This window comes from Pyrgilauda ruficollis, unplaced genomic scaffold (assembly GCF_017590135.1).
Source record: "Pyrgilauda ruficollis isolate IOZ18807 unplaced genomic scaffold, ASM1759013v1 scaffold108, whole genome shotgun sequence".
In the NCBI taxonomy this organism is placed as follows: domain Eukaryota; kingdom Metazoa; phylum Chordata; class Aves; order Passeriformes; family Passeridae; genus Pyrgilauda; species Pyrgilauda ruficollis.
In genome coordinates, this window is record NW_024508988.1 from 212465 (window position 1) to 233169 (window position 20705).

The 20705-nt window shown below is 36.1% G+C and overlaps 1 protein-coding gene across 1 annotated transcript in view; it reads left to right on the plus strand.

Moving 5' to 3' along the window:
* Nucleotides 1-20705, plus strand: part of WDR70 (WD repeat domain 70) — a 124177-nt gene that overhangs the window by 67052 nt on the left and 36420 nt on the right. Inside the window, exon 10 of the mRNA XM_041472598.1 lies at nucleotides 2835-3009. Coding sequence (XP_041328532.1) covers nucleotides 2835-3009 — 175 coding nt within the window. The remainder of the gene's footprint in view (nucleotides 1-2834; nucleotides 3010-20705) is intronic.

Genomic DNA, 20705 nt, shown 5'->3' on the forward strand with positions numbered 1-20705 from the left:
CTACCACCTCCCTGGGCAGCCCATTCCAGTGTCCAATAATCCTTCCTGTGAAGAAATTCTTCCCAATGTCCAGCCTAAGCCTCCTTTCTTTCCAGAGAAGGTATGTCCCCAAGGTCCTTCAGTGATCCCTGCTTCTAGTCTCTCACAGGTCTGAAGGAAAATATAAAACACGTACTTAGTTTACAAATGACTCCTGGTGTTTTTGTTGGTGGTGATTCAGTCAGAAACCATGCTAAGCTGAAATTTTGCAAATGGTATTATAAGATGTGTTTGCTGTAATGTGTCCATTTTAAAATAGGAAATATTTCCATAAAGAATAAAAATACTTAAAAGGTCTTATGTGAAATAAGACATTACAGAGCTTAGTCTCAGCTGAAGAATTAAGGCTCTCTGGGAGTGATTGACAAATTCGTAACCGTGGTTACAAATAATATATAGGTGGTTTCTTACAAGATACTTTAGTATAATTTTTTTTCATTAGATCCAGTAGCAGCAAGGCAACAGCAAACGCATGCTCAGTTTGGGGACATTACGAAAACACTGAGGGAATATTGTATATATAGTGTAGGCTATGTGGGCATTTTTGACAGGGCATGTAACTCATGTGTGGGAATACGGCCAGCTGTCTGCAGTGGAAGCAGCAGTTCAGAGAACTTGGATTTTTCAACTGACCTGCTGATATTACAGCTGATTTAGGGCTCATACTTCTTTTAATGTGTTTTATAAGGAATAAGAATATACAAGTGCTTCTTCTTTCTTTACAGTGGAAAGGTAAAATGATAAAAAGGTTTCAATATGCTCTTAGTGTAGCAAATTTTTGAGGTTTTGACAGGTTTTTGAGGACGTTGAGCCCTAACGGACGTTGAGCAGGGTTTAGAAAAGTCATTATATGCCAACAGAAATAAAGAATTAGAATGGTAAAGGATTCTCAAGAGATTTTTTTCTGGAATTACATCTGAGATGCTGTGAGGCATTTGAAATGAAAGGGCTCTGAAGTTCCCTGCACATAACTGTGTTACCAGGTGCACTACCTGAGAAGGTGTGTGCCAAGGCAGTCCTTGGGAACTTGAACTGTAAAAGAGGACAGAGCTGTTCAGTAGGAGATGGTCACCACTGAAGGAAGAAGAGAAGCTGAAGGTGCAGAACTGATTTTGGAGGGATTGAGTATTATGAAGGAAGGGGAATGGAAAAAGACTCAAGTTTTGAGCAGCTGTTACAGTGGGAGAAAGCGTGAATGAAAGGCAAGAGACTAAGATGGTTATTGACCACACAAGGAGATGAAAAAGGGAATGTCAGAATCATATAATTATTGAGGGTGAGAGCAATTTCTGAAGATCTTACAATAAACCTAATCATAATTGCAATATAGTGCATAATTTAAAATAAAAATAATAGTTAAAACCATCAAACAACAAACCTGCCAAACGCTTGAATGTCTTGTGCTAGAGCTCCAAATACAGCAGTGACGTGATGCCTTACACATAAGAGATTTGCAGACTTTTGAAAATGAAACTAACCTTGACTTTATTATGGAACACTGAAGATTAATTCTTCTTATTCATTCTAACTTACAATTACTGATTTCTCATTACTGTCATTAAATGTGCAGTTGATTGTAACCTCTCTGAGGTATTTCCAGCTTATTTTCTTGTCTGTTTAATTCTAGAGTTATTTATATATCAGCTCTGTGGCCTGTCTGGTCCTGTAGTTCTGATGGAAGTTCCTAATGTATTGCTGTGGTATCTTGTCTCATTCTGGAGCAATGGCAGCCTCTATTAAAGATGTATTTGCTTTGCTAGACACCAGTGAATTATGTGCTTTTGGATCACAGGCAGTGTTTGTATAGTCTAAATAAATGAGGTTGCCTTGAGAACCTTGAGACTTTTTCTTTCTAAATGAATGATCTTCCTTTGCCAAATTCTGAAATTCTTCTCTGCATTAGATGCCAGAAGAGTTTTGAATTTTTATATGGAAAGACCTCAACATATTAAATGGACAGAAAACATTTGTATCTAAGACAGTTTAAAGGGTCCACCTGTATCTAGTGTTTTAGTTCTCTCTTGTTTGGATGTTTTTCTGTATCTAAGGAACAGTGAAGATCCAGGCAGATACTCCTTTTCCATTAAGAGAAAGGATATATTTGTTTTGCTGATAATGTGGGAAAAACTCAACCTGAAAAAACAACAAATTAGTCTTTCTGAAATATTTGAAGAACATTTTTATAACAGAACTCTTAACACCTTCAGGATTAGTGGAAGAGAACTACAATAATATTACAAATAATGTTTACAATACCTCTTAGAAGTAAAGTGTGAAGAATAATCAGCCAGTTGAAAGCAGAATATTCAGTTGTTGTTATGTCCGAATAGTTAAGAAATCTGTTTAAGTTATGAATTTGTATAAGCATTCATGCCTATTTCCTGAAGTATTCATTCTTTGTAGAGGACTGAATACTTTCCTCTTCCTGACTTCCAGTGGCAGTGGAGATGATGTAGTACCTGTGTATTGACTTCTTGTTATCTTGCAAATTCTATATCTTGATGTACTTACATGAGAGTTTTGGGGAAAAGTGTTTTGGTTTGGGTTTTTTTTTTTTGTTTTGTTTTGTTTGTTTTTAATTATTTTTTAACTTCAGATGCATTTTAATGTACACGATGTTTCTTATTAAAAAAAGTTGTCCTCATAGCTTAAATGCTATTTTGCCATTACAGCTTAATTTAAACAACATTATATGACATCTGTGCTGGAAAAGGTGCTTGGTTTTATCACAAGAAGAATAATTTTATATGTATTAACATTATTTAAACAACTGTTTATTTAAACTATTTTTTCAGAACTGTGAGGACTTGGGATGTTAACAATGAAAAAAAGCACAAAAGCGTATTTAAGCCACGATCAGTTCAAGGTAAACGAGTGATTCCTACAACTTGCACGTACAGCAGAGACGGCAAACTTATTGCAGCTGGCTGTCAAGATGGCTCTATCCAGATCTGGGACAGGAATATGAGTGTAAGTCCAGTATTTGATAACAATATATGCTTCTATTATTTTGAGTGTGAACGTTGAAACAGATAAAAGCAATTTTGGCACTTTTATATTTTTATTTATTCCCTCTCCCTCTCCCTCTCCCTCTCCCTCTCCTCTCCTCTCCCTCTGTCCTGAAAACCAAATAACTCGTAGGCGTGTCTTAATATTTCTTCTGCCTTTCCACTGATCATTAAGTGTGCTGCTACTGAGTTCAAAGGTTGGGAAAACTCTTGACAATCTGTATTTTAAAAAAAATTTTTAAAAAATTGACCGCATATCTGTATCTAGATTATTATTCACTTAAGATGGAATGGTTGTGAGAAAAGCTGTAATTTTTTTGTTATTATATAATTTATTTGATTTATTGAATATATTGAGGAGTGAGTCTTAAAACTTGTTACTGAAATCAGTCATTAATCCGTATAATAAGTAGAGAAGAATAGCATCCACGTGGGTGAGGATATGGCCAATGCTGCACATTAAATGGTAAATGTTGTTATAGTGTCTAATGTGTAAAAATTAACATTGAGGCAAAATTTGAACATTTATGTAAAGGCATTGTGGTCAGAAAGAGTCAGAATGGAAACTATTTCAAACTTATCAAAATTAGGAAATATTTCTGTTCATATTGAACTAAACAATAAATTTCCAGTAGTTATGACTTGAACTGACAAATGTAATTCTTGCTACCACTTTATAATTTGAAGCTTAGAGCATTCAGTGCTCACTGTTGCTTTGTGTAGTATGGCTTACAAACCAGTCCAGTTCCGAGAGTTTAATTATGCAATGTCAAGTGCAGATTCACCAGGCTAAGCTTTACTGCTTTGAAAAATAATCATCCTAGTAAGTCATCCATATGCTCTCTTTATGCCCATCTTATGTGAAGAAGATTCGGTGGGATAAGTACCAGTGGCATGCATTGGAGGAGAAAATGGAAATAGGCTCAATTTTTTTTTAAAGCCAAAATGAGAATACAGAGTAAATGAGGCAGGAAGAGCAGGATTGTGAAACTGGTGTGATAAATCTCTGAAAGCTGTACAACTCCAGTAGGATGGCTTTGTGGAAGTAAAACTGAACTAGTGCAGATTACATTAGTCTGTTCATATTTCAAAATATTTGATTTTAAAAAGGAAAACAGACAATCTGGGCAGCTTTTTGCAAAGATTTAGAAAGATCTGATTGCTAGAGGCAGGAGGAAATGTATAGATTTAAAAGGAAAAGAAAGCCTGTGGATCATACTTGAAGTACAGCCTGTATTTTGGGATTGTAATCTATTTTTATTTCTGTTTTTATTTCCACTATAAACCTAGTAAAACTTCCTAATGGCATGAAGCTTGAGAATTCATCCTAAGTGTAAACTTATTCTAACAGAGTAATAAATTTTTCAGAGACTGGCTTTCATCACCTGTGTATGTTGTTTATTTTAACATATACAGTATTGAAATATTAAGCTTTCTGGTGTAGTTTTAACAATAGTACTCTTGGTAGTCTGCTTTTTCATGTGCTTTTCCTTTTGAACTTTCCTCTGTCTGTAAGATGACATATTGCAATGCTGATTGAGTGCAGTTTAAGGTGATTATGAGTAATTTAAAGATATATCCTGTGCATCTTGTGCAATTTCCAATGGGTGACCCCTGTATAACAAGGCAAGACTAAAGTGATTTTCTAGTGGAAGTTAAGTTCATGGTGTTCCTGGGTTTGTATTTTTAATGTCTAAAGAATTTTTGTCTTTGCTTTATTGGTTTCATTAAGCATGCAAGATTTTTGTGTAAAGGAGCAAGTAAATTGGATTTTTAGTGGTATTCTTACCTATGGCTGCTGGTGTTCTCTGGAGATCCCTGTGTTTCAAAAGGCATCTTTATTAAACAATTAGAAAAAGCCTTCATCTTGTATTTGGGGATGGGGAAGGGATAAGAAAAAAATTTTCAAATGGACCATGTGTTCAACACAACAGCTAGAAAGAGGATGAGACTGACTCCTGCAGTGGAATGGTGAAAGCACTTACTGTCCTGACAGAATACAGAGATGCTTGCAAAGGCGAAGAAGAACATGCCAAGTTATTACAAATTGTTGTGGTTCTTGGGTTATTTGTTGTGGTTATTACAAATTGTGTGTGACATAGGAAAATGGGTAAAGCTGTGGAGGATTGAGGTGTGAGGGTTAAACTTCTTGAAGAAATATATATTAGAAATATTAACTTCTGATTTTTGAAAAGAAAGCTGTAATTCCCATCCAGCAAATGTAGTTTGGTTCTGTTAAAACAAGAGTGGAGCCATATATATACACATATTTTGTTGTGCTGCAGTACAACTGGCTTTCAAGTCAAAATTAAGAGAGCATTTGTGTTTATCTTGACAAGGCACTATTCAGTAAGTAGCAAAATTCACTAGTGTTTGAAAGCAGAAAATAATTGCCATATTTTCTTACTCTTGATCAGTTTGGAATGATTCTGTCATCACTATTTATGCTGTGTGCTTGGTCCTTATGCAGCTGGAAGGAGAGATTCAGGAAGGTATTTAAAATTGACTGTTGTTTATTTGACTGTATTGTCTTGAAGGGATGACCCTATAAACGCCTGTTGTGACTGTCTGAATTTGATTTTGCCTTTGTGCAAGAAAGTAAATGATATTTCAGCCCTGATCTTGAGTGCCTAAACCACTGCTCCTGCATATGACAGTAGCAGCACAAATGAAATCCATGAGGATTGTCCATCCGCATCTTACGGCTTACGCTTGATACACACCTGTAGTGCCTGTTGTCCTGGTCATCTGTGAAGATTTTTAGATGCATTTATTTTTGAGTTGAGTGCAAACTACTGTCAAACACAGACCTTCTAGAGGGGGAGGTTTCTGTTTGCTTCTGTGAAAATGTAAAGTCCCTGCTTTTCCACAGAAAAAGGCTCATCAGTGCAGCACAGGATCACGTGATAGGTCAGGTTGGAAAGACCACTGTGGGTCATGTGGTCCAACCCCTTTGCCCAAGCAGGACCATCCCAGAGCTCGTGGCACAGGATTGTGTCCAGATCATTGCTGGATATCTCCAGTGGGGGAGACTCCACAACCTCTCTGGGCAGCCTGTTCTAGTGCTTGGGCATTGCACAGTAAAGAAGTTCTTCCTCATGTTTAGGTGGAACTTCCTGTGCATCAGTTCCTGCCCATTGCCTCTTGTCCTATAAAAGTATGAAGCAGCAGTTCCAAGGGCAGAAACGAATATCCCGACAGGAAAAAGGGTCTGATGATGCCCTTTCAAAGAGCAAAAGGGGCACTCACTAGAAGCAGTCATAGTTGCACAGTGTTCGTGGGAAGCCATCACTGTACCACTTTGCAAGACAGAAGCTACCCCACAAATCTCCGTTGCCACTGTAGTCATAGTTTCTGTCTGCTGGTATAGGTTTTTTTATTCACTGCTTCACACCACAGACACATCACCTGTGTTCTACACTGCTCCACAGTGTACAACTTGGTCTAGAATGGTATTTTAAAATAATTTTTGATTTTTAATTTAGAGGAAGACAGGTTCTCTATGTCATATTTTATCCATCCTGCTGAAGTCAAAGTAGTTGTTTGTTGTAAATTATCTTCATCAATTAGTTGGTCTTTTTCTAAGCTACTTTTGAACCATCACAGTATCTGCTTTTTTATTTTTGCGGGGGTTTTTTTGGTTTTTTTTGGTTTTTTTTTTTTTTTTGTTTTGTTTTGTTTTGTTTTGTTTTGTTTTTTTGTTTTAAATTATGTTGCTGTGCCTAGGGAGGGATTTTAGTGTATGATCAATTCACTTCTGACTAGTAATGAACACCACGAATGTTTCATTCAGTTTTTTACTTCCACTATTATTTTGGTATGATTCCAAATCTCCCAGCTGTATGCAGTGAGAGTAAAAACACTTTTGGAACTTCTGGAGGAAGATTTTTTTCTTCCTCCAAACTGACATTGGTAATTTGCTAATGCTGAAGTTAGCCAAATGCATTCCAGCTCTGCCTTGCTTTTTTCCAAACTTCCTCAGCAGGATCATGATCCATTATAATCACCTGCCTAAGAGGATTTTTTTTGTTTTGTCATAAATCTGTGTTATTTTCTCACGTGTGTTATTTTGTCAGTGCATGCTTTTTCTTTAAGGTTCACGTACATGTGCATTTACAGTGCGCATTAGCAGAGCAATCTGTCAGACTATTTGAAATATTATGAACACTGTCAACTTGGCTTAAAATAACAGCTTCAAAGGATGTAAAAAATAACTTCCTTCAAACTTTGAATGAATAGTGGAAACAACAGTGTGAAATAGTCAGTTATAACACAACATATTAGAACACTCTCAATTTAAACGTTCTGAGATGTGGGGAAAAGTGTCTGGCAAATATGGAGAGTTGAAGAGCATTAGTGGTCAAAATAAGATGGGGCCTGAAAAATTATTGGTTCACTGGGCAGTGCAGTAAAACCACTAAGTTTACCTGCAGTTCAAGTAAGTTCAAATTCCTCATCTTGCCTGCACTTGTCCAACAGAGCTTTTTGCTCTGTTGGTAGAAGTATATATTTCTGAACAAACTGATCCATGGAGTCAGTCTTCAGTGTCAAGAATGCAGAGTGTCTTGCTATCAGTAAACCTTTGTGTGCCTGATATTCCTGTCCAGGAATGAGAGTATCTCATTCATACAGATAGGGAAAGAACAAAGTCATTTTTGAAGCATGTTGTGAGTTAAAATTCAAGTCTCTTCAATGAACAGAAAATCTCCCCTCATTTTCCACAATAAGCAGGATTGGATTGAGCTGTTTTTCATTAGTTACAAATAGGCTTTTTTGGGGTAAAAAAGCTAGACTTCTTAGTTAGCCTTTCTTAATCTTCCAAACCTCCTGATGAGGCTACCTGTTACGTGAATTTTTTTCCTCCAGCTTTTCCTGGGTGTGTTCAGCACAGAACTGCATAAACAACTTCTCTGTGTATGACAGGCTGAATCATGTTTCACAGTTTCACACATCACCGATTTTATGGTATATCATTGCAGGTGTGATACAAAGATAAGGATGTTGGGGAGATAAAGTTTGTAAGAGAAGTGGTCATGATTTTTAAATGCCTTTGAGAGCTTGTACACTCAAAATCTTCTCTGTTTTTAATAGCTATGTTAAATTTGGTTATAAACTTGGAGTAGTTTTATAAGCTTTTACCTATCTACTGGCTGCACTATAAGTAGTAAAGAATTAGTCTGGACAAATACCTCTGTAATAGGTTTGTCTTTTACATCTGTAATAGGTTTATTTTTTTATATAGTGCAAATCTGAACATTGTATCTAAAAGATACAATGTTTTGTGATTTTCAGCATAATTCTCATTAAGCAAATTGATTCAGTCCTCATGGAAATACTTTTATAGTGAGCAATTAACCTATATTTTTTTACTTTCTTGTTTCATAAAAGACTTAGCCATAGGTTTAAATCTGTTCTTCAGCTCAAAAGTGAGCATTTGATGCAGTACAGCTGAATTACTGCTTTGCTATCATTTTCTTTTCTCCTGGTTTTAAAACTTTACTCTGATTTTAAATTGCTAGAGTAATTTATGTATTTTGATGAGTTTAAATTACTTAGCTGAAGCTCCAAGTGGTCTTGCAGAACTTAAAATTCTCAACAATGTTGAAATTCAACACTGTAATAATGTACTGCCCGCATAAATAATTCCCAAATGTGATCAAGTGGTAGTCCCAATAACTTGTTTTCAACATGCCCTTAAGCCACCCTATCCTCAAAATATAAGGGGAAGAATAGCGGAATGTCACAGTATGCCTTGAAATTAAACAGATCTAAGCTCTGTACATTTTAATTACAAATAGTCATGTTAAAAGTATTTTCCAAATAATTGCATGATTTATAGATGTAAGATAAATACATTTCTATATTTAGTGATGGTTTGCTTTGAAAGGGTTTCTGTAAGCTTTAGTTTTGTGGTGTGCTGTGGGAAGTTTTAAGGTTGAGTTTTTAGAGACAAAAGGTTTTGCAAGTACTGAAGCCATTTTGAAAAAATACTGTACAACTAAGGATACAGATTTAGATAGTGAAAAATTATTATGTGAAAAACTTCCTGTTTTTTTTTTTTTGGTTTTTTTTTTGGAATGGATTTTTTTTTTAAAACTTTATTTTGCTGTTCATGATGGATTTTACAGCTGATGCTGCCAAGATGGAGTGAGCAAAACTGTTAGTGAGATCTGAGACTTGCTGTAAATACTTTCCCATTAATTAGAAGGTCCTTTGAGGGGATTTATACCCATGTGTTAGGAAGATGAGGTTGTTGAATCTTTGCACATTTACAGGATTCATTTTGCATATGCTGACATGCAAAAGACATGGCTTTCAGTAAGTCATTTCTGAAATGTCTTATGTCTGTCCACTAGAAAGCTTTACTAAGCCTTTTTAGATACAGTTTCTACCTTGTGTGTCTTTGGCATCTTGTCTTTGGCATCTTTTCTATCACAGCATTAGAGAGTTACGCTTTTTTCACACCAGCTAGGTTTTATTAATCTTTTTTTCACCATGGAATATTCACTTGTATTCATTTGGGTGATTTTTTAATGTATAGAATTCAATGCTTATATTGATATCTCCAAGCATTAAAATATTCCAGTGATGAGTCAATATGTAATAGAAACAGTTTACAATGACTGTTCTTAAATTTGCTGAATATCACTACTACAGCTAAACAGCAGGGAAATCTTCCAATTTCCCCCAAGTATGTAACATGTTTCATGCTTTGAAGAGGGCAGTCTGGCTACATCTGGACATTTCTTGTGTAAATACAAGATGAAGTATATCCAAATATACTATATTCCCCTTTCAAACTTAAGGTAAGTTTTCCATATCCATAATATTCCACCCTTTCATTCCATATGTATATGTGCCAGACCTCTGTTCCAGAAACTGGAAATCACACACAAGCTTGCCAGCAGCAAATATTAACAGATTCATATATTACTCCTTTTTGTATACGTCTGGGTTAGCCAGTACATCACTATCTGTACCCTGAAGCCAGCCACAGTAAAGAATCTGACAATCATATATGTGCCCTGCTGTATTTCTAAGTGCATTTCTCTCTTAGGTAATAAACAGTTTATAGTTAAGAACTATCTAAATGTTTGCACTATCTAATACAGTGATGAAAGGCAATTCTAAATCTTGAAGTCTGTCACACCCCAATGAAAATAGGTTTAAGGATTTCACTTTGGATTCATGTATGGTTAAGGAAAAAGGTTTATCCCACAAGGATTATATATCTCTCTTTGGTTTATTATTTGGAAAACTAAAAGTAGAACTTACAGAAATAATTTCAAGATTGCAATTTGAGAAGAGTAGGCATTACAGCAATGTGATTTGCTTTATTAGTATTGTAATGCTATTAATATTAGTGTAACATGAATAATGTTACAGAAATAGAAATATGAAATAATAAAAAATAATGGGGGAAAAAAGAGCCTTCTTGAGCTAGCTTTTTTACTTTAGAGGAAAGTTTCCTTTTTTTGCAGAGGCAAAAAGTGGAAAATACAAATACTACATTCTGATCTAAAAAGAAGTGAGCTCCGGAGTGGTTTGGCTTATCTGAGAAGTGGCTTTTAGATGGTGTAGTATATGCATTGCTCAAGCAAGGTGAGCACTTCAGTGGTCTAGAGTCTGATAGGGTTTGTAAATTATGAAAAGACTGTTGTGCTTGATGTGTATATTAGGAAGCTAGTTTTGCTTCCAAATGTATCTCACTGTGCTTCATAATAGGTCACTATTTCTTGAAGCTTGTGAGGAGATGAACAGCAGGATTATGCTGTGAATTTCCTAAAATGAAAAGTGCATTTCTGTACAGCTCTTGGTCATTAAAGACCAAGAGAGAAGCCAAGGACTCCCACATTTTAAAATACTTAACAAAAGGAAAGCTGTTACAGCTTGAACAAGTGAATTAAAACCCAAAAAGGTAGGAAATAGCTTCTGAGCCATGGAATATACAGGTTTGCAGGAGATAAGTTATATTGAGTCATAGCTTTTGTATGTAACATTAAGTTACATACATTTAACTCCGGAAGTTTGAAGAAGAACAACCTTTTCTCTACAGAAAGAACAATTGATTCATGGTTATATCCATTAAAAGTTACAGTTCTGTGGGGTTACAGTTTAAATAATTTGCCATAATACACTAGAGACTGTACTCAGTTCCTAAAGAATGTAAGTCTTGTTAACTTTAACTGAAAATATTTGAATGGCATTTCTAGAGAATTCATAATAAGATTATTAGTCAAATAAGTTATTTTTGTGTTCATGATTATCAATGAGAATATAAATTGCACAGCTAAAGCATGTCTTGGCAGCAGGTATAGAACTAAACCAATGAAAAATACCATATTTTTCATAAGACAGCTTCCATGAGGAGGTTTCTTGTAACTCTAGGTATATATCTCATAATTAAAACCTGATTGAATATATGTGAGGCTTCCTTCCTAAGTAAGCAAAACTTCTCCCAGTGCAAAATATTTTAAAGTAAAGGGGTTTTTTTCATGATCTTCCTATTCCTAAAGTTTGTTTTCAACAGATGTTAGTGCTAAACAATTAGCAGAGAGGGTGGTGAAATAGGTGGAGCATTGTCCAGCTGTGTTTTATTTAATGTATGACTGCAGTGATACTATACAGACTGAAATCAGATACATCCATGAAACAGCTGCTTTCCTTAAACCAAGTTTTAAATTTCTCATGAGATAGAGAACTAGACTTGGAGTTGGATATGACTACCTATGTATTTCACACATTATGTGTAAATACATATACAATGTGTCTAAGTATATCCAGAGACTTATAATGACATTCTAGTTCAATAGACTTTCTGAATGTGTATAATCATTTAAAGCAGTAATTTAAACAACGTATTCTTAGATATTTCAATATACGTAATTTTCATTTAGATAAAGCAGTATGTGGAGTTTTAAAAAAATTCCTTTATGGTTACTATTTCACTTCGCACTGTGTTTATTTATCACCTTGAGATTTGGCTTGTGACTGTTTTGTGGTCAAAGAAATCACCCATAATCAGCACAAAAAAAATTTATTTTATATTTGGTGCATTTTTCTGCATGCTGGCTCACTAGCCTGCTCTTTGTCCTCATCATTATGCAGTTCTGTGGTCTCACCTGGAGAGTCCGAGATCTGTAAACAAACTTCATCCTGCTGAGGCCATTGGAGTACACTGTGTGGGCCTTTATAGATGCTGTTTCACCAGGGCTCACAAGAGCAGGAGGACAGGTAGTGCATTCCTGCCCTTCTGACAGGAGGACTGGTATCTATTTAAGACTGACAGGAGGACTGGTATCTATTTAAGACTGCCTTGAAGAGCCAGAGTGATTTGTCAGAAACAGGGACAGACAGCTGTTGCAGTCAGCAGAAAGCATTGCCTTGCAAGTCATTGGGTTGTTACTTACCACAAATGTGAAAATGGCTGCTTGATTTCAATATTTGATGTATTGAGGTTATGGGTAGGTGTTCGCAGAAGTGTAGGAATGTTTTCTGTATTCCAGACAGGTCGATGGGGTTTCTTGGCTGTTGCATCGAGGTGGGAGGACAGGGTAGGGCTGCAATAATGTGTGGTACTGTCTGTCTGCATGTGTAAAACAAACTTCAGTTTTGACTTCCTTCCTAACCAAAGGTGATTGTGTCAGAAAATGAATCCTTCAGTGTCAAGTTGGTAAGAGGTTTACACCAGCAAACAAAACAAGGCGACGTGCAAACTGGATTGCACTATGTGTCTATGTAGACTATGTGTCTTTGACCCCCTCCTTTTTTTTTTTTTTAATAATTTTTTACCCAATAATTCTATGTCCTCATGTGTTGCAGAAAAAGGAGTGGTGGTTTTCCTTGGTTTGATTTTCGTTTTCTTTTATTTTTTCTGAGAAAAACACAGATGTGCTTGCAGATCAAATGAAAGATCTGTAATTGCTGTAATTGAAATATTGTATTTAATTCATTGGTGAAATACAGCTGTTAAAAAAGACAAAATGAGGCAAGAGTGGACCCCTAAAATTAAAGAACCATTATCAAGGAAACAAAAAGGGAAAACACATTAAAGTAATGATCCTGGCAGTGGGTAATTGGTTGGATTTATTACAGTGTGTTTTACAATATGTGACAAAGGAGATGACACATTGGGATGCATGTAACAACACTTTTCTTATGAATGGTTAAAGGAGGTAAGATCTTCCAGGGAAATTGAGAATATATAGTATCCATTTAAGAAAATCAGTAACAGCTTTCACCATGTTGAATTTGTATTGGCAGCTAAACATTCACTGGGTGATGTCAAGGAGAATTGAGATGTTCAGCAGAGAGACAGTGATGTACCCTTTTTTGGAAGGCAATTTAATAGCATGAAAATATTGGGAGTCATGTTGTGAATAAAGTGTGTAAAAATACACTGTAGAGTGAGAAGTTCAGTGGCCAAGGGGATTGAGTAGCAGTGAATAGCCGGAAAAAGGTGATCATGTACCAGAGGGAATAGTGAAGAAGGGAGCCAACGTGTAGATGGTGTGCTGGATATACTGGATTTCATAAAACAGTGAAGAAGGGGGACAGAAAATAGACACTTTTTCCCCTGTGCTGATGACAGTAAGGGTGGGGTAGTGTCCCAAGTTGGATTTGTCAGGAGTAATCCTGAGACTCAGGAGGGAATTTAAGTAGCATTCTTACATGGAATATAGTGGGATTGACAAGCAGTGGGGGTGGAGAGGAAGGCAATGGATGAAAAGGCGAGAGAGAGAGGAACATGGAGCTATTTGGGGAACACTACTGGGTAATGCAAATAAGATTTCGAGATACATGAATTGCTGCTTCTGAAATTTGTATCTCTGTGCTGTGAGGATGCCATTGCTGGTGGAGAAGAAATACTAAGTTGCTGGGTGTAAGTGTGAAATACTGCTGAAGTGAAACTAGGAGGCTAGAATGAGAGAATGAAAGGAATCTTTCTGTTGGATGGAAGAGAATTCTAGGGATGGTAGTGGTCATAAAGAATTGCAGTGGAAAGAGGTATTATGTAATGAAAGATGTAATAGAAAAAGAAGAGGAAAGAGGGGTTTAAAGCAAATAGCAAACATTAATGGTAGTGGAGAAGGCTACTTGCAGAATGAAAGATTCTGTGACAGTTCTCAATCCTCAGAGACAAATTTTCATGGAAATACTGCAGCCTGTTTGAAGGACTTTTGGATATCAATTTGGACATTTTTGTATTTCCATACCTTTTATAATCATCTCATTTGTATTACATAAGACAGAAAGGATTAATTGATTCAAATATGCAAACAAAAAAAAGTCTTTATTCTTGTGCTTAAAATAGTAGTTTGTTTTAATGTCTGTTAAAAAAGAAAGCTAAGGTTAAAAGTGACCCATGTTTGAAATTTAATCAGAAATTGCTCTGTAGAATATCAAGCAACTTCTTCTCTAAAAGGTATTACAAACTTTTTCATTCTATCTAGTGCTTTGCTACTTGACTGCTGCTCTGAAAGCTAACTTGGAACACTCTGTTCTGTTAACCACTATAAACAATTTTTGACTTTTTTTCCTGCTTTGCCATCTTTTTGCTTTTTGCTTTTTGCTTGCATGTGTGGGGGTTTAATTTGCTTGCTTATTTAGCTAGTCAAATATATAAAATTATTGTGAGAAAAAAGCATCAAAGAAGGAACTGTGAAAATGACATCAGAATGTTGCATGAAAAGAAAATGAAGTTTACTTGAGAATGCTCAGTTTATCACTGACATGCATGACGAAAAATATCACCCCTTTAACTGAGGCACAGTTCCATCTTCATTGTTCCATCTTGTAGCAGGCCCAGGGCCTGCGAGCCCTCCTTGGCGGTCAGAAGCCTGAGCTAGGAAATGCCAGGTCACGATGACTCGGGCCTTAGGAGCCCCTCTCTTCCGCCTTTCGGACCCTGCTTATCTCTCTGTAAGCCTGTAGGTCACTTTCCCCTGACCCTTGCTATTGGACAGTTTCCAAAACCCCTGTAGGGTATAAAAACCCCTAATTCTGCCTGGTTCAGCGGAAGAGCTGTCACTGAGACCCTTCGTGGGGGACACCAGTAAAGAATCCTGTGGAACCTTATTCAGCTTTTTCTCCTCTCTCTCCCTGCGTCTGCTGCAGTGGCACCAGCAAGCTAAAGAGCTGAAATCACAAAGAGCTGATAATCACTAAGAGCCAGAAATCTTAAGCTGCTTGGCTGCCTGGAGCTGGGACCTGCTTGGGGGTTCGGATGCAGTGCTGAGCCTACCTGAGCTATCCTCACCGGGCACAGCCCGGCTGGAAACTGCCACGGCACCATCTGAATGAATAAAACCAAATCCATAGTTTTAAAAAATTATTTATTTTAAAATAATATGCAGAGAGATAATATGGCATGATGGTTACAGTGTGTTTTTATCAGAAAGCAATCAAAGAATGTAAAAGAAAGAATAGCTTGGTATGTTCCAAGAAGTTTAGTGAGAATGCTTTCATTTCTTAGAGAAATACATCCATCCTCTTAGAATATACATGTGCTAGCTACTGTTTCTAGCAAGCAAATAGATTTATTATACAACCATCTTTGATAGCTCACTGCAAATTATACCATTTTGGCTCAAGGATTACTGAACCAGAAATGTTAACTTTATGTAGATTTTTATGTATTTCCAGTCATATTTCACTCTATTTACACTGTGCCTCTGTTAGACCAGAGAAGTGGTTTAAGCTTTGGGGACACTGAAGGAATGTGAGAAATTTTATTGAATATTTGGGAATAAGCTGAGAATAATTCTGTCATAGTTGCTTTTTGAAGGCTACTTAGTAGCTTCTTTATAACTTTTTTTCAGTTTGTATTTTTGTTTATTGCCTGTACGCCAAAAGCTACTTTTAAATGATATGTAACATCCAGGGTTGGCATAGATGAGTTTGAAGAAATCTGTGGACTTTTGGTGGAGTTGTAGTGTGTCTTAGCTGAATCTTTAGTAATGTTTTTGTAGAATAACATTGATCACATTTGATTGTTTTCTGGAAGGCAAAGAAACCTTCAACAGCTGGGCATGTCTAAGGATGATCAATTCAACTTCTAGAGAGGCAAAATGAGGAGTGGGCCTTTTTTTTTGTTTGCAAAAGCCATATTTATGATAGTAGAAAGGAGGAAAAATGTAAATTTGCTAGGATAATATGAGAAGGTTTAGATAAGTTATGAAAAGATACAGAAGAAAGTTCCTTTTACATCCTTGTGTGTTCTTCTCATGAAGTGTAAAAAATCTCCAAAGGAAGCCAACTGAATAGTTTTCAAAAGCTATTTTTATTAGTAATAGGTATCATTTTTGTGGCCAAGATAGGTTATTTTCTCAAATGCAAAGTTTGACCATGCAGCCAAACATTCAGCTGGGGTTTCATTTTCAAACCTTTAGGAAAATATTTAGCAATATTGTTAAGAAGCTGTCTTTCTAAAATGGTTTCCTGAAATATTTCTTGATGAATAAGCTTAAACAAGAAGTTGTTTCTGTGGTCAGCAATATTCTTAAAAGTTGAATGTTTTTCCTGGTGAATGAAGCATGTGCAGATAGGAAGGACTTCCTCATAGCTCTACAATCAGAGACATCACTAGGACAGGCTGGCCTACTTGCTTCCTTGTTTTGCCTAAACCCTAAATGTATAGTCAAATGTATCAGGTGGCTTTCCTCATTGCCTTCTGCATAAATGTTTTAGATTTTTTTTTTTTAATTAGAAATCCAGTTTTTGTATCAATTGTAATTAACAAATCACTAAATAATTTTTCACCTTGCCTGGCTGTACCACTGTATGACTTCTCTTCTTAGACTGCTCTTTTCCATAACTTCTAAGCATTTTCTGACTAAATATTTCACACTTGTGTTTTTATTTTCATTCACAATTGCAAGTCAGATATCCTGATTTGGCAAGTAAGGTTATGCTACTGTCTTCATAACTGATTAATTAGGATTGAGAGAAAAGAAGGAGTGTTTCAGGTCTGACAATTATACGTGTAGATGTCACTGAGTTAGAAAGTCACAGAGGAGAGGAAATCATGTAACCGTGTAATCACATAAACACAAAAACCTCAGATTTCACAAGTTAATCTTTTGCATCAGTTTGCTCATTACTGAAACACCATTTCTGGCACCACAGGAAGTGGTACTGAAGAGCCATCACATAAGTTGAAAGCCCTGGGATCATGTTTACAGAGACTTAAAGAAAGCGTCTAATATAGCCTGCAACTGCCTGATCAGGGAAAATACTGAGAAATTCCTGAATTTGGCTGACATATGTAGACCTGAAAAATTTTAATTGATACACTAAAGCCAGAAAGTACACTTAGATTTCTTTTGTGGATTATAATTGAGAGCTATGAGATAGGCTTCCTTCAGTAGAGGTGGCTGAAAGGGGGATGGGGAAGTAGATATTTGGATAGTGAAACTCCTGTCTTGGGAACCTGTCTGCCTTGTCAGCTGTGATCAGAGCTCTGAGGTGTTGTCTGTTTCTGCTTGGATCACTTTGAACAAAGACCCAGACAGCTTTGGTCAGTTGTGACTAAAAAGGAGATTTCTGATTTATTTGTTTGTTGTTGTCTTGCAGCTTTGTAACTGATACTTCTATTACCCTGAGCCTGGCCTATGATAATATGTCATCTTGGAAGGCTTTTACATTTGTTAAAAATTACAACTTTTGCAATTGAATATTGTCAGTGTGAGCTATTTTATTTTGCTGTATCTTAGGTGAAAATACTCATTTAAAACTCAAGTAGCTGTACATGGCCTGGGACTTGCTTGTCAGGCGTCTCTGCTGAACTATCCTGCCCTTCTGCCTCCTGTTTGAAACCAGCATAAATCTTGATTGTGGTTGTGTGGTTGACTGTGTCCACACTAATAAATAAGTAATATTTTGCTATACATTTGTAAAACAGAGAAAGATTGATATAGCTGTCTTTGTAGGTCCCACTTTCCCCAAGGCCTGCCTTAATTTACTGCCTTTGCTTTAAAGAAAAATCTAGAAGATGTTAGAAATAAGAAGGAAGCAGAATGTCTTGGCTGGGGCATTCAATATTTTGTTAAAAGAAAAGTGGGGGGGCAGAATGTCAGAAGCATTATAATATTGGGAAAGTGTTGGCTTACCGTGAAATATTATATCCCAGAAACAATGTGGGAAGTTGAAAAATTCCGTCAGTTAGACATACTGTTATTTTCCTCATTGATGTGGCTTGGATTTCTGAGGTGAACAAAGTGAGTAGATCTGTCTTTTTCCTAGAACAAGTTTTATTGAGTGTTTTGGAGCAGGACAGCAGTTGTGAGATGCAGTGCTGCAGCCATGTGGCTCTGTTGTAGGTCATTCTTTTGTGGTAAATCATTCATGTGGCCACTGTCATCTTCACTTCCATATGGGTCCTCTTAAATCCATACAGATTTTTGTAAAAGGGATACTCATTGCTGATGCTCCTCCAGTCATGTATCTTTGCCTCTACCCCCACCTTTTCCTAATCCGTTCTCTGGTTTCCTTTTGTGTTCTGGCTCTCATTTGCTCTGAGGACTGTGGCAATGTTGCAAACCCTGACATTTATCTGTTATTTTTGGGGTTTTTGGTACATGCAACTGTGTCCTTTCTCACATGTGCTTTATGTTTTATGCTTGTCATCTCATTTTGCACACAAGTACATTCAGCTGTAATTGCTTAACTAAAATATACATGCTAATACAAAGCTAGGAGGAAAGTGCTTACATTGGTGGAGTTCTTTGTTAGAGAGCCTTTAAAGTAGCAGAAGATAGTGGTTTACTGCAGAATTTGCTGAAGTAACTAAACCTTTAAAAAATGTTAAGGACTGATGAACTTGTAAAATTTTGTATGGCACATGACTTACTTCAGAATAGCAGGCACCTCTGCAACAAAAGGAGAAGGGTAAGAAGGAGATCTGTAGATGCACTTTGCCCAAATGATCTTGACATCTTTATCTTAAGTTTCAATGCTCTTCCTTTCCCTTCTTGAATCAAATTTTGTAATTGCATACATTGGTTCTGTTGTTTCATGTCTTTCCAGCTAGAAACATTCTGATAACAATTTTTTGCTAATGATTTGTTAGCAAGATTAGACATCTGTTAAAAATACTAAGAGGTCAGAGGCCAGAAACATTATTTTCTTTGAAAACTGCAATAAATGTTTGCCAGTATGTGTAAAAACTTTTTTTCAACCTTCAATCATTTTAGAATATTTGATTTAGTACTACAATTCAGGGTTATATTCCTTTGCAGAATAATATATGGAGGGCAAGAGCTTGCAGAGCTCAAAGTTAGGAAAACAATCTTTTACTGGTAAACTGAGCAAATTTATTTTTAAAGGCATAGAATTGCTGATGCAATCTTACTATCCCTTTCAGTCAAGTCTGGTTTTACATGAAATCTTAAAGTATCGAAGCTGGATAGAGTTGGGCAAAATTTGTTCTTTTGGTTTAATTTTTGTCATTAAGGGGCAAATAATACCAGTCTTTGACATCCATATGTTTCTGTTTTCCTTTCTCTGTAGGACAGTTGAAAAAAGGGCAAAAACTGGTCAGAGTATAAGTGCTTCATTGAGAAGGCTCTATAGTGCATGGTGTAAAATAAAAAAGTCATTTCAGTTGGAAAAGACCCTGAAGAGCATCGAGTCCCACTATTTACAACCTTATATACAATCTTAACTCTGCCAAGCCCACCTCTTAAACCATGTCCCCAAGTGCCATATTGGCATGTCTTTTAAATACATCCAGGCATGGTGACTCAACCACTTCTTTAGAAAGCCGGTTACGATGCTTGGCCACTCTTCCAGTAAAGAAATTTTTCATGATATAAAATCTAAACCTCTTCTGGCACAACTTGGGGCCAATTTAAGATGGGTTGTTTAATTCTTGAAAGACACAGTTTAAGTTTTATTAATGGATTCGCAAATAAATGCTAAATAAAATCAGTATCTTTGACCATAGGAAAATAATACAAATTCTGACTGTTACGTGATTTGCTATCTATCTATAGACGTTTAGGGTTTTTACTTGTAAAACATAAAAGAAAAGGTATTTGTTGGATCCCAGATCTCTTTCTGTGTTTTAATTTGGATCCAACACAAAACAAGAGGAAAGAATTTCAGGATGAAATGAAAGGAAAAAACCCTACACCCTTACATTAAGTTGGGCAGCAGAGTGAAGAAAATGGTATTTTAATATATGTATGTCAGTGTGACATTGCCTGAAGGGATGGGAGTGTTGTGGAGCCCAAATGAATTTTTTTCAATTTGTTTGAATTAGCTTAATATCGTAACGTAATCTTTCTGTCATTTTTTAAAGTGCGAATATTAACCATTTATGATGTTTTTGAGAGTGTCCATGGTATTTCTTACACAAAAAAATACATAGTTTTAATTGCTTGTTAATGTTTAACAAATACTACAGAAAATGTATTTCCTGATAGCCAATTCACATTTTATTCTTTACACGTTTCCACATACTTGGAGAATTTTATGCAATTGGATGCACAGAGTATATTTTTTAGTATTAATAAATGCTCCCACCAAAGACAAACACTTGTAAACCTCAGTCTGTTCATAGACTTCAGGGTATGCACAATTGGCTGGAAGTGACATTCATTTCAAAACAATTACTATGGCTAAGTGTAGGCCATTGCATTCTGTTTTCAAATACTA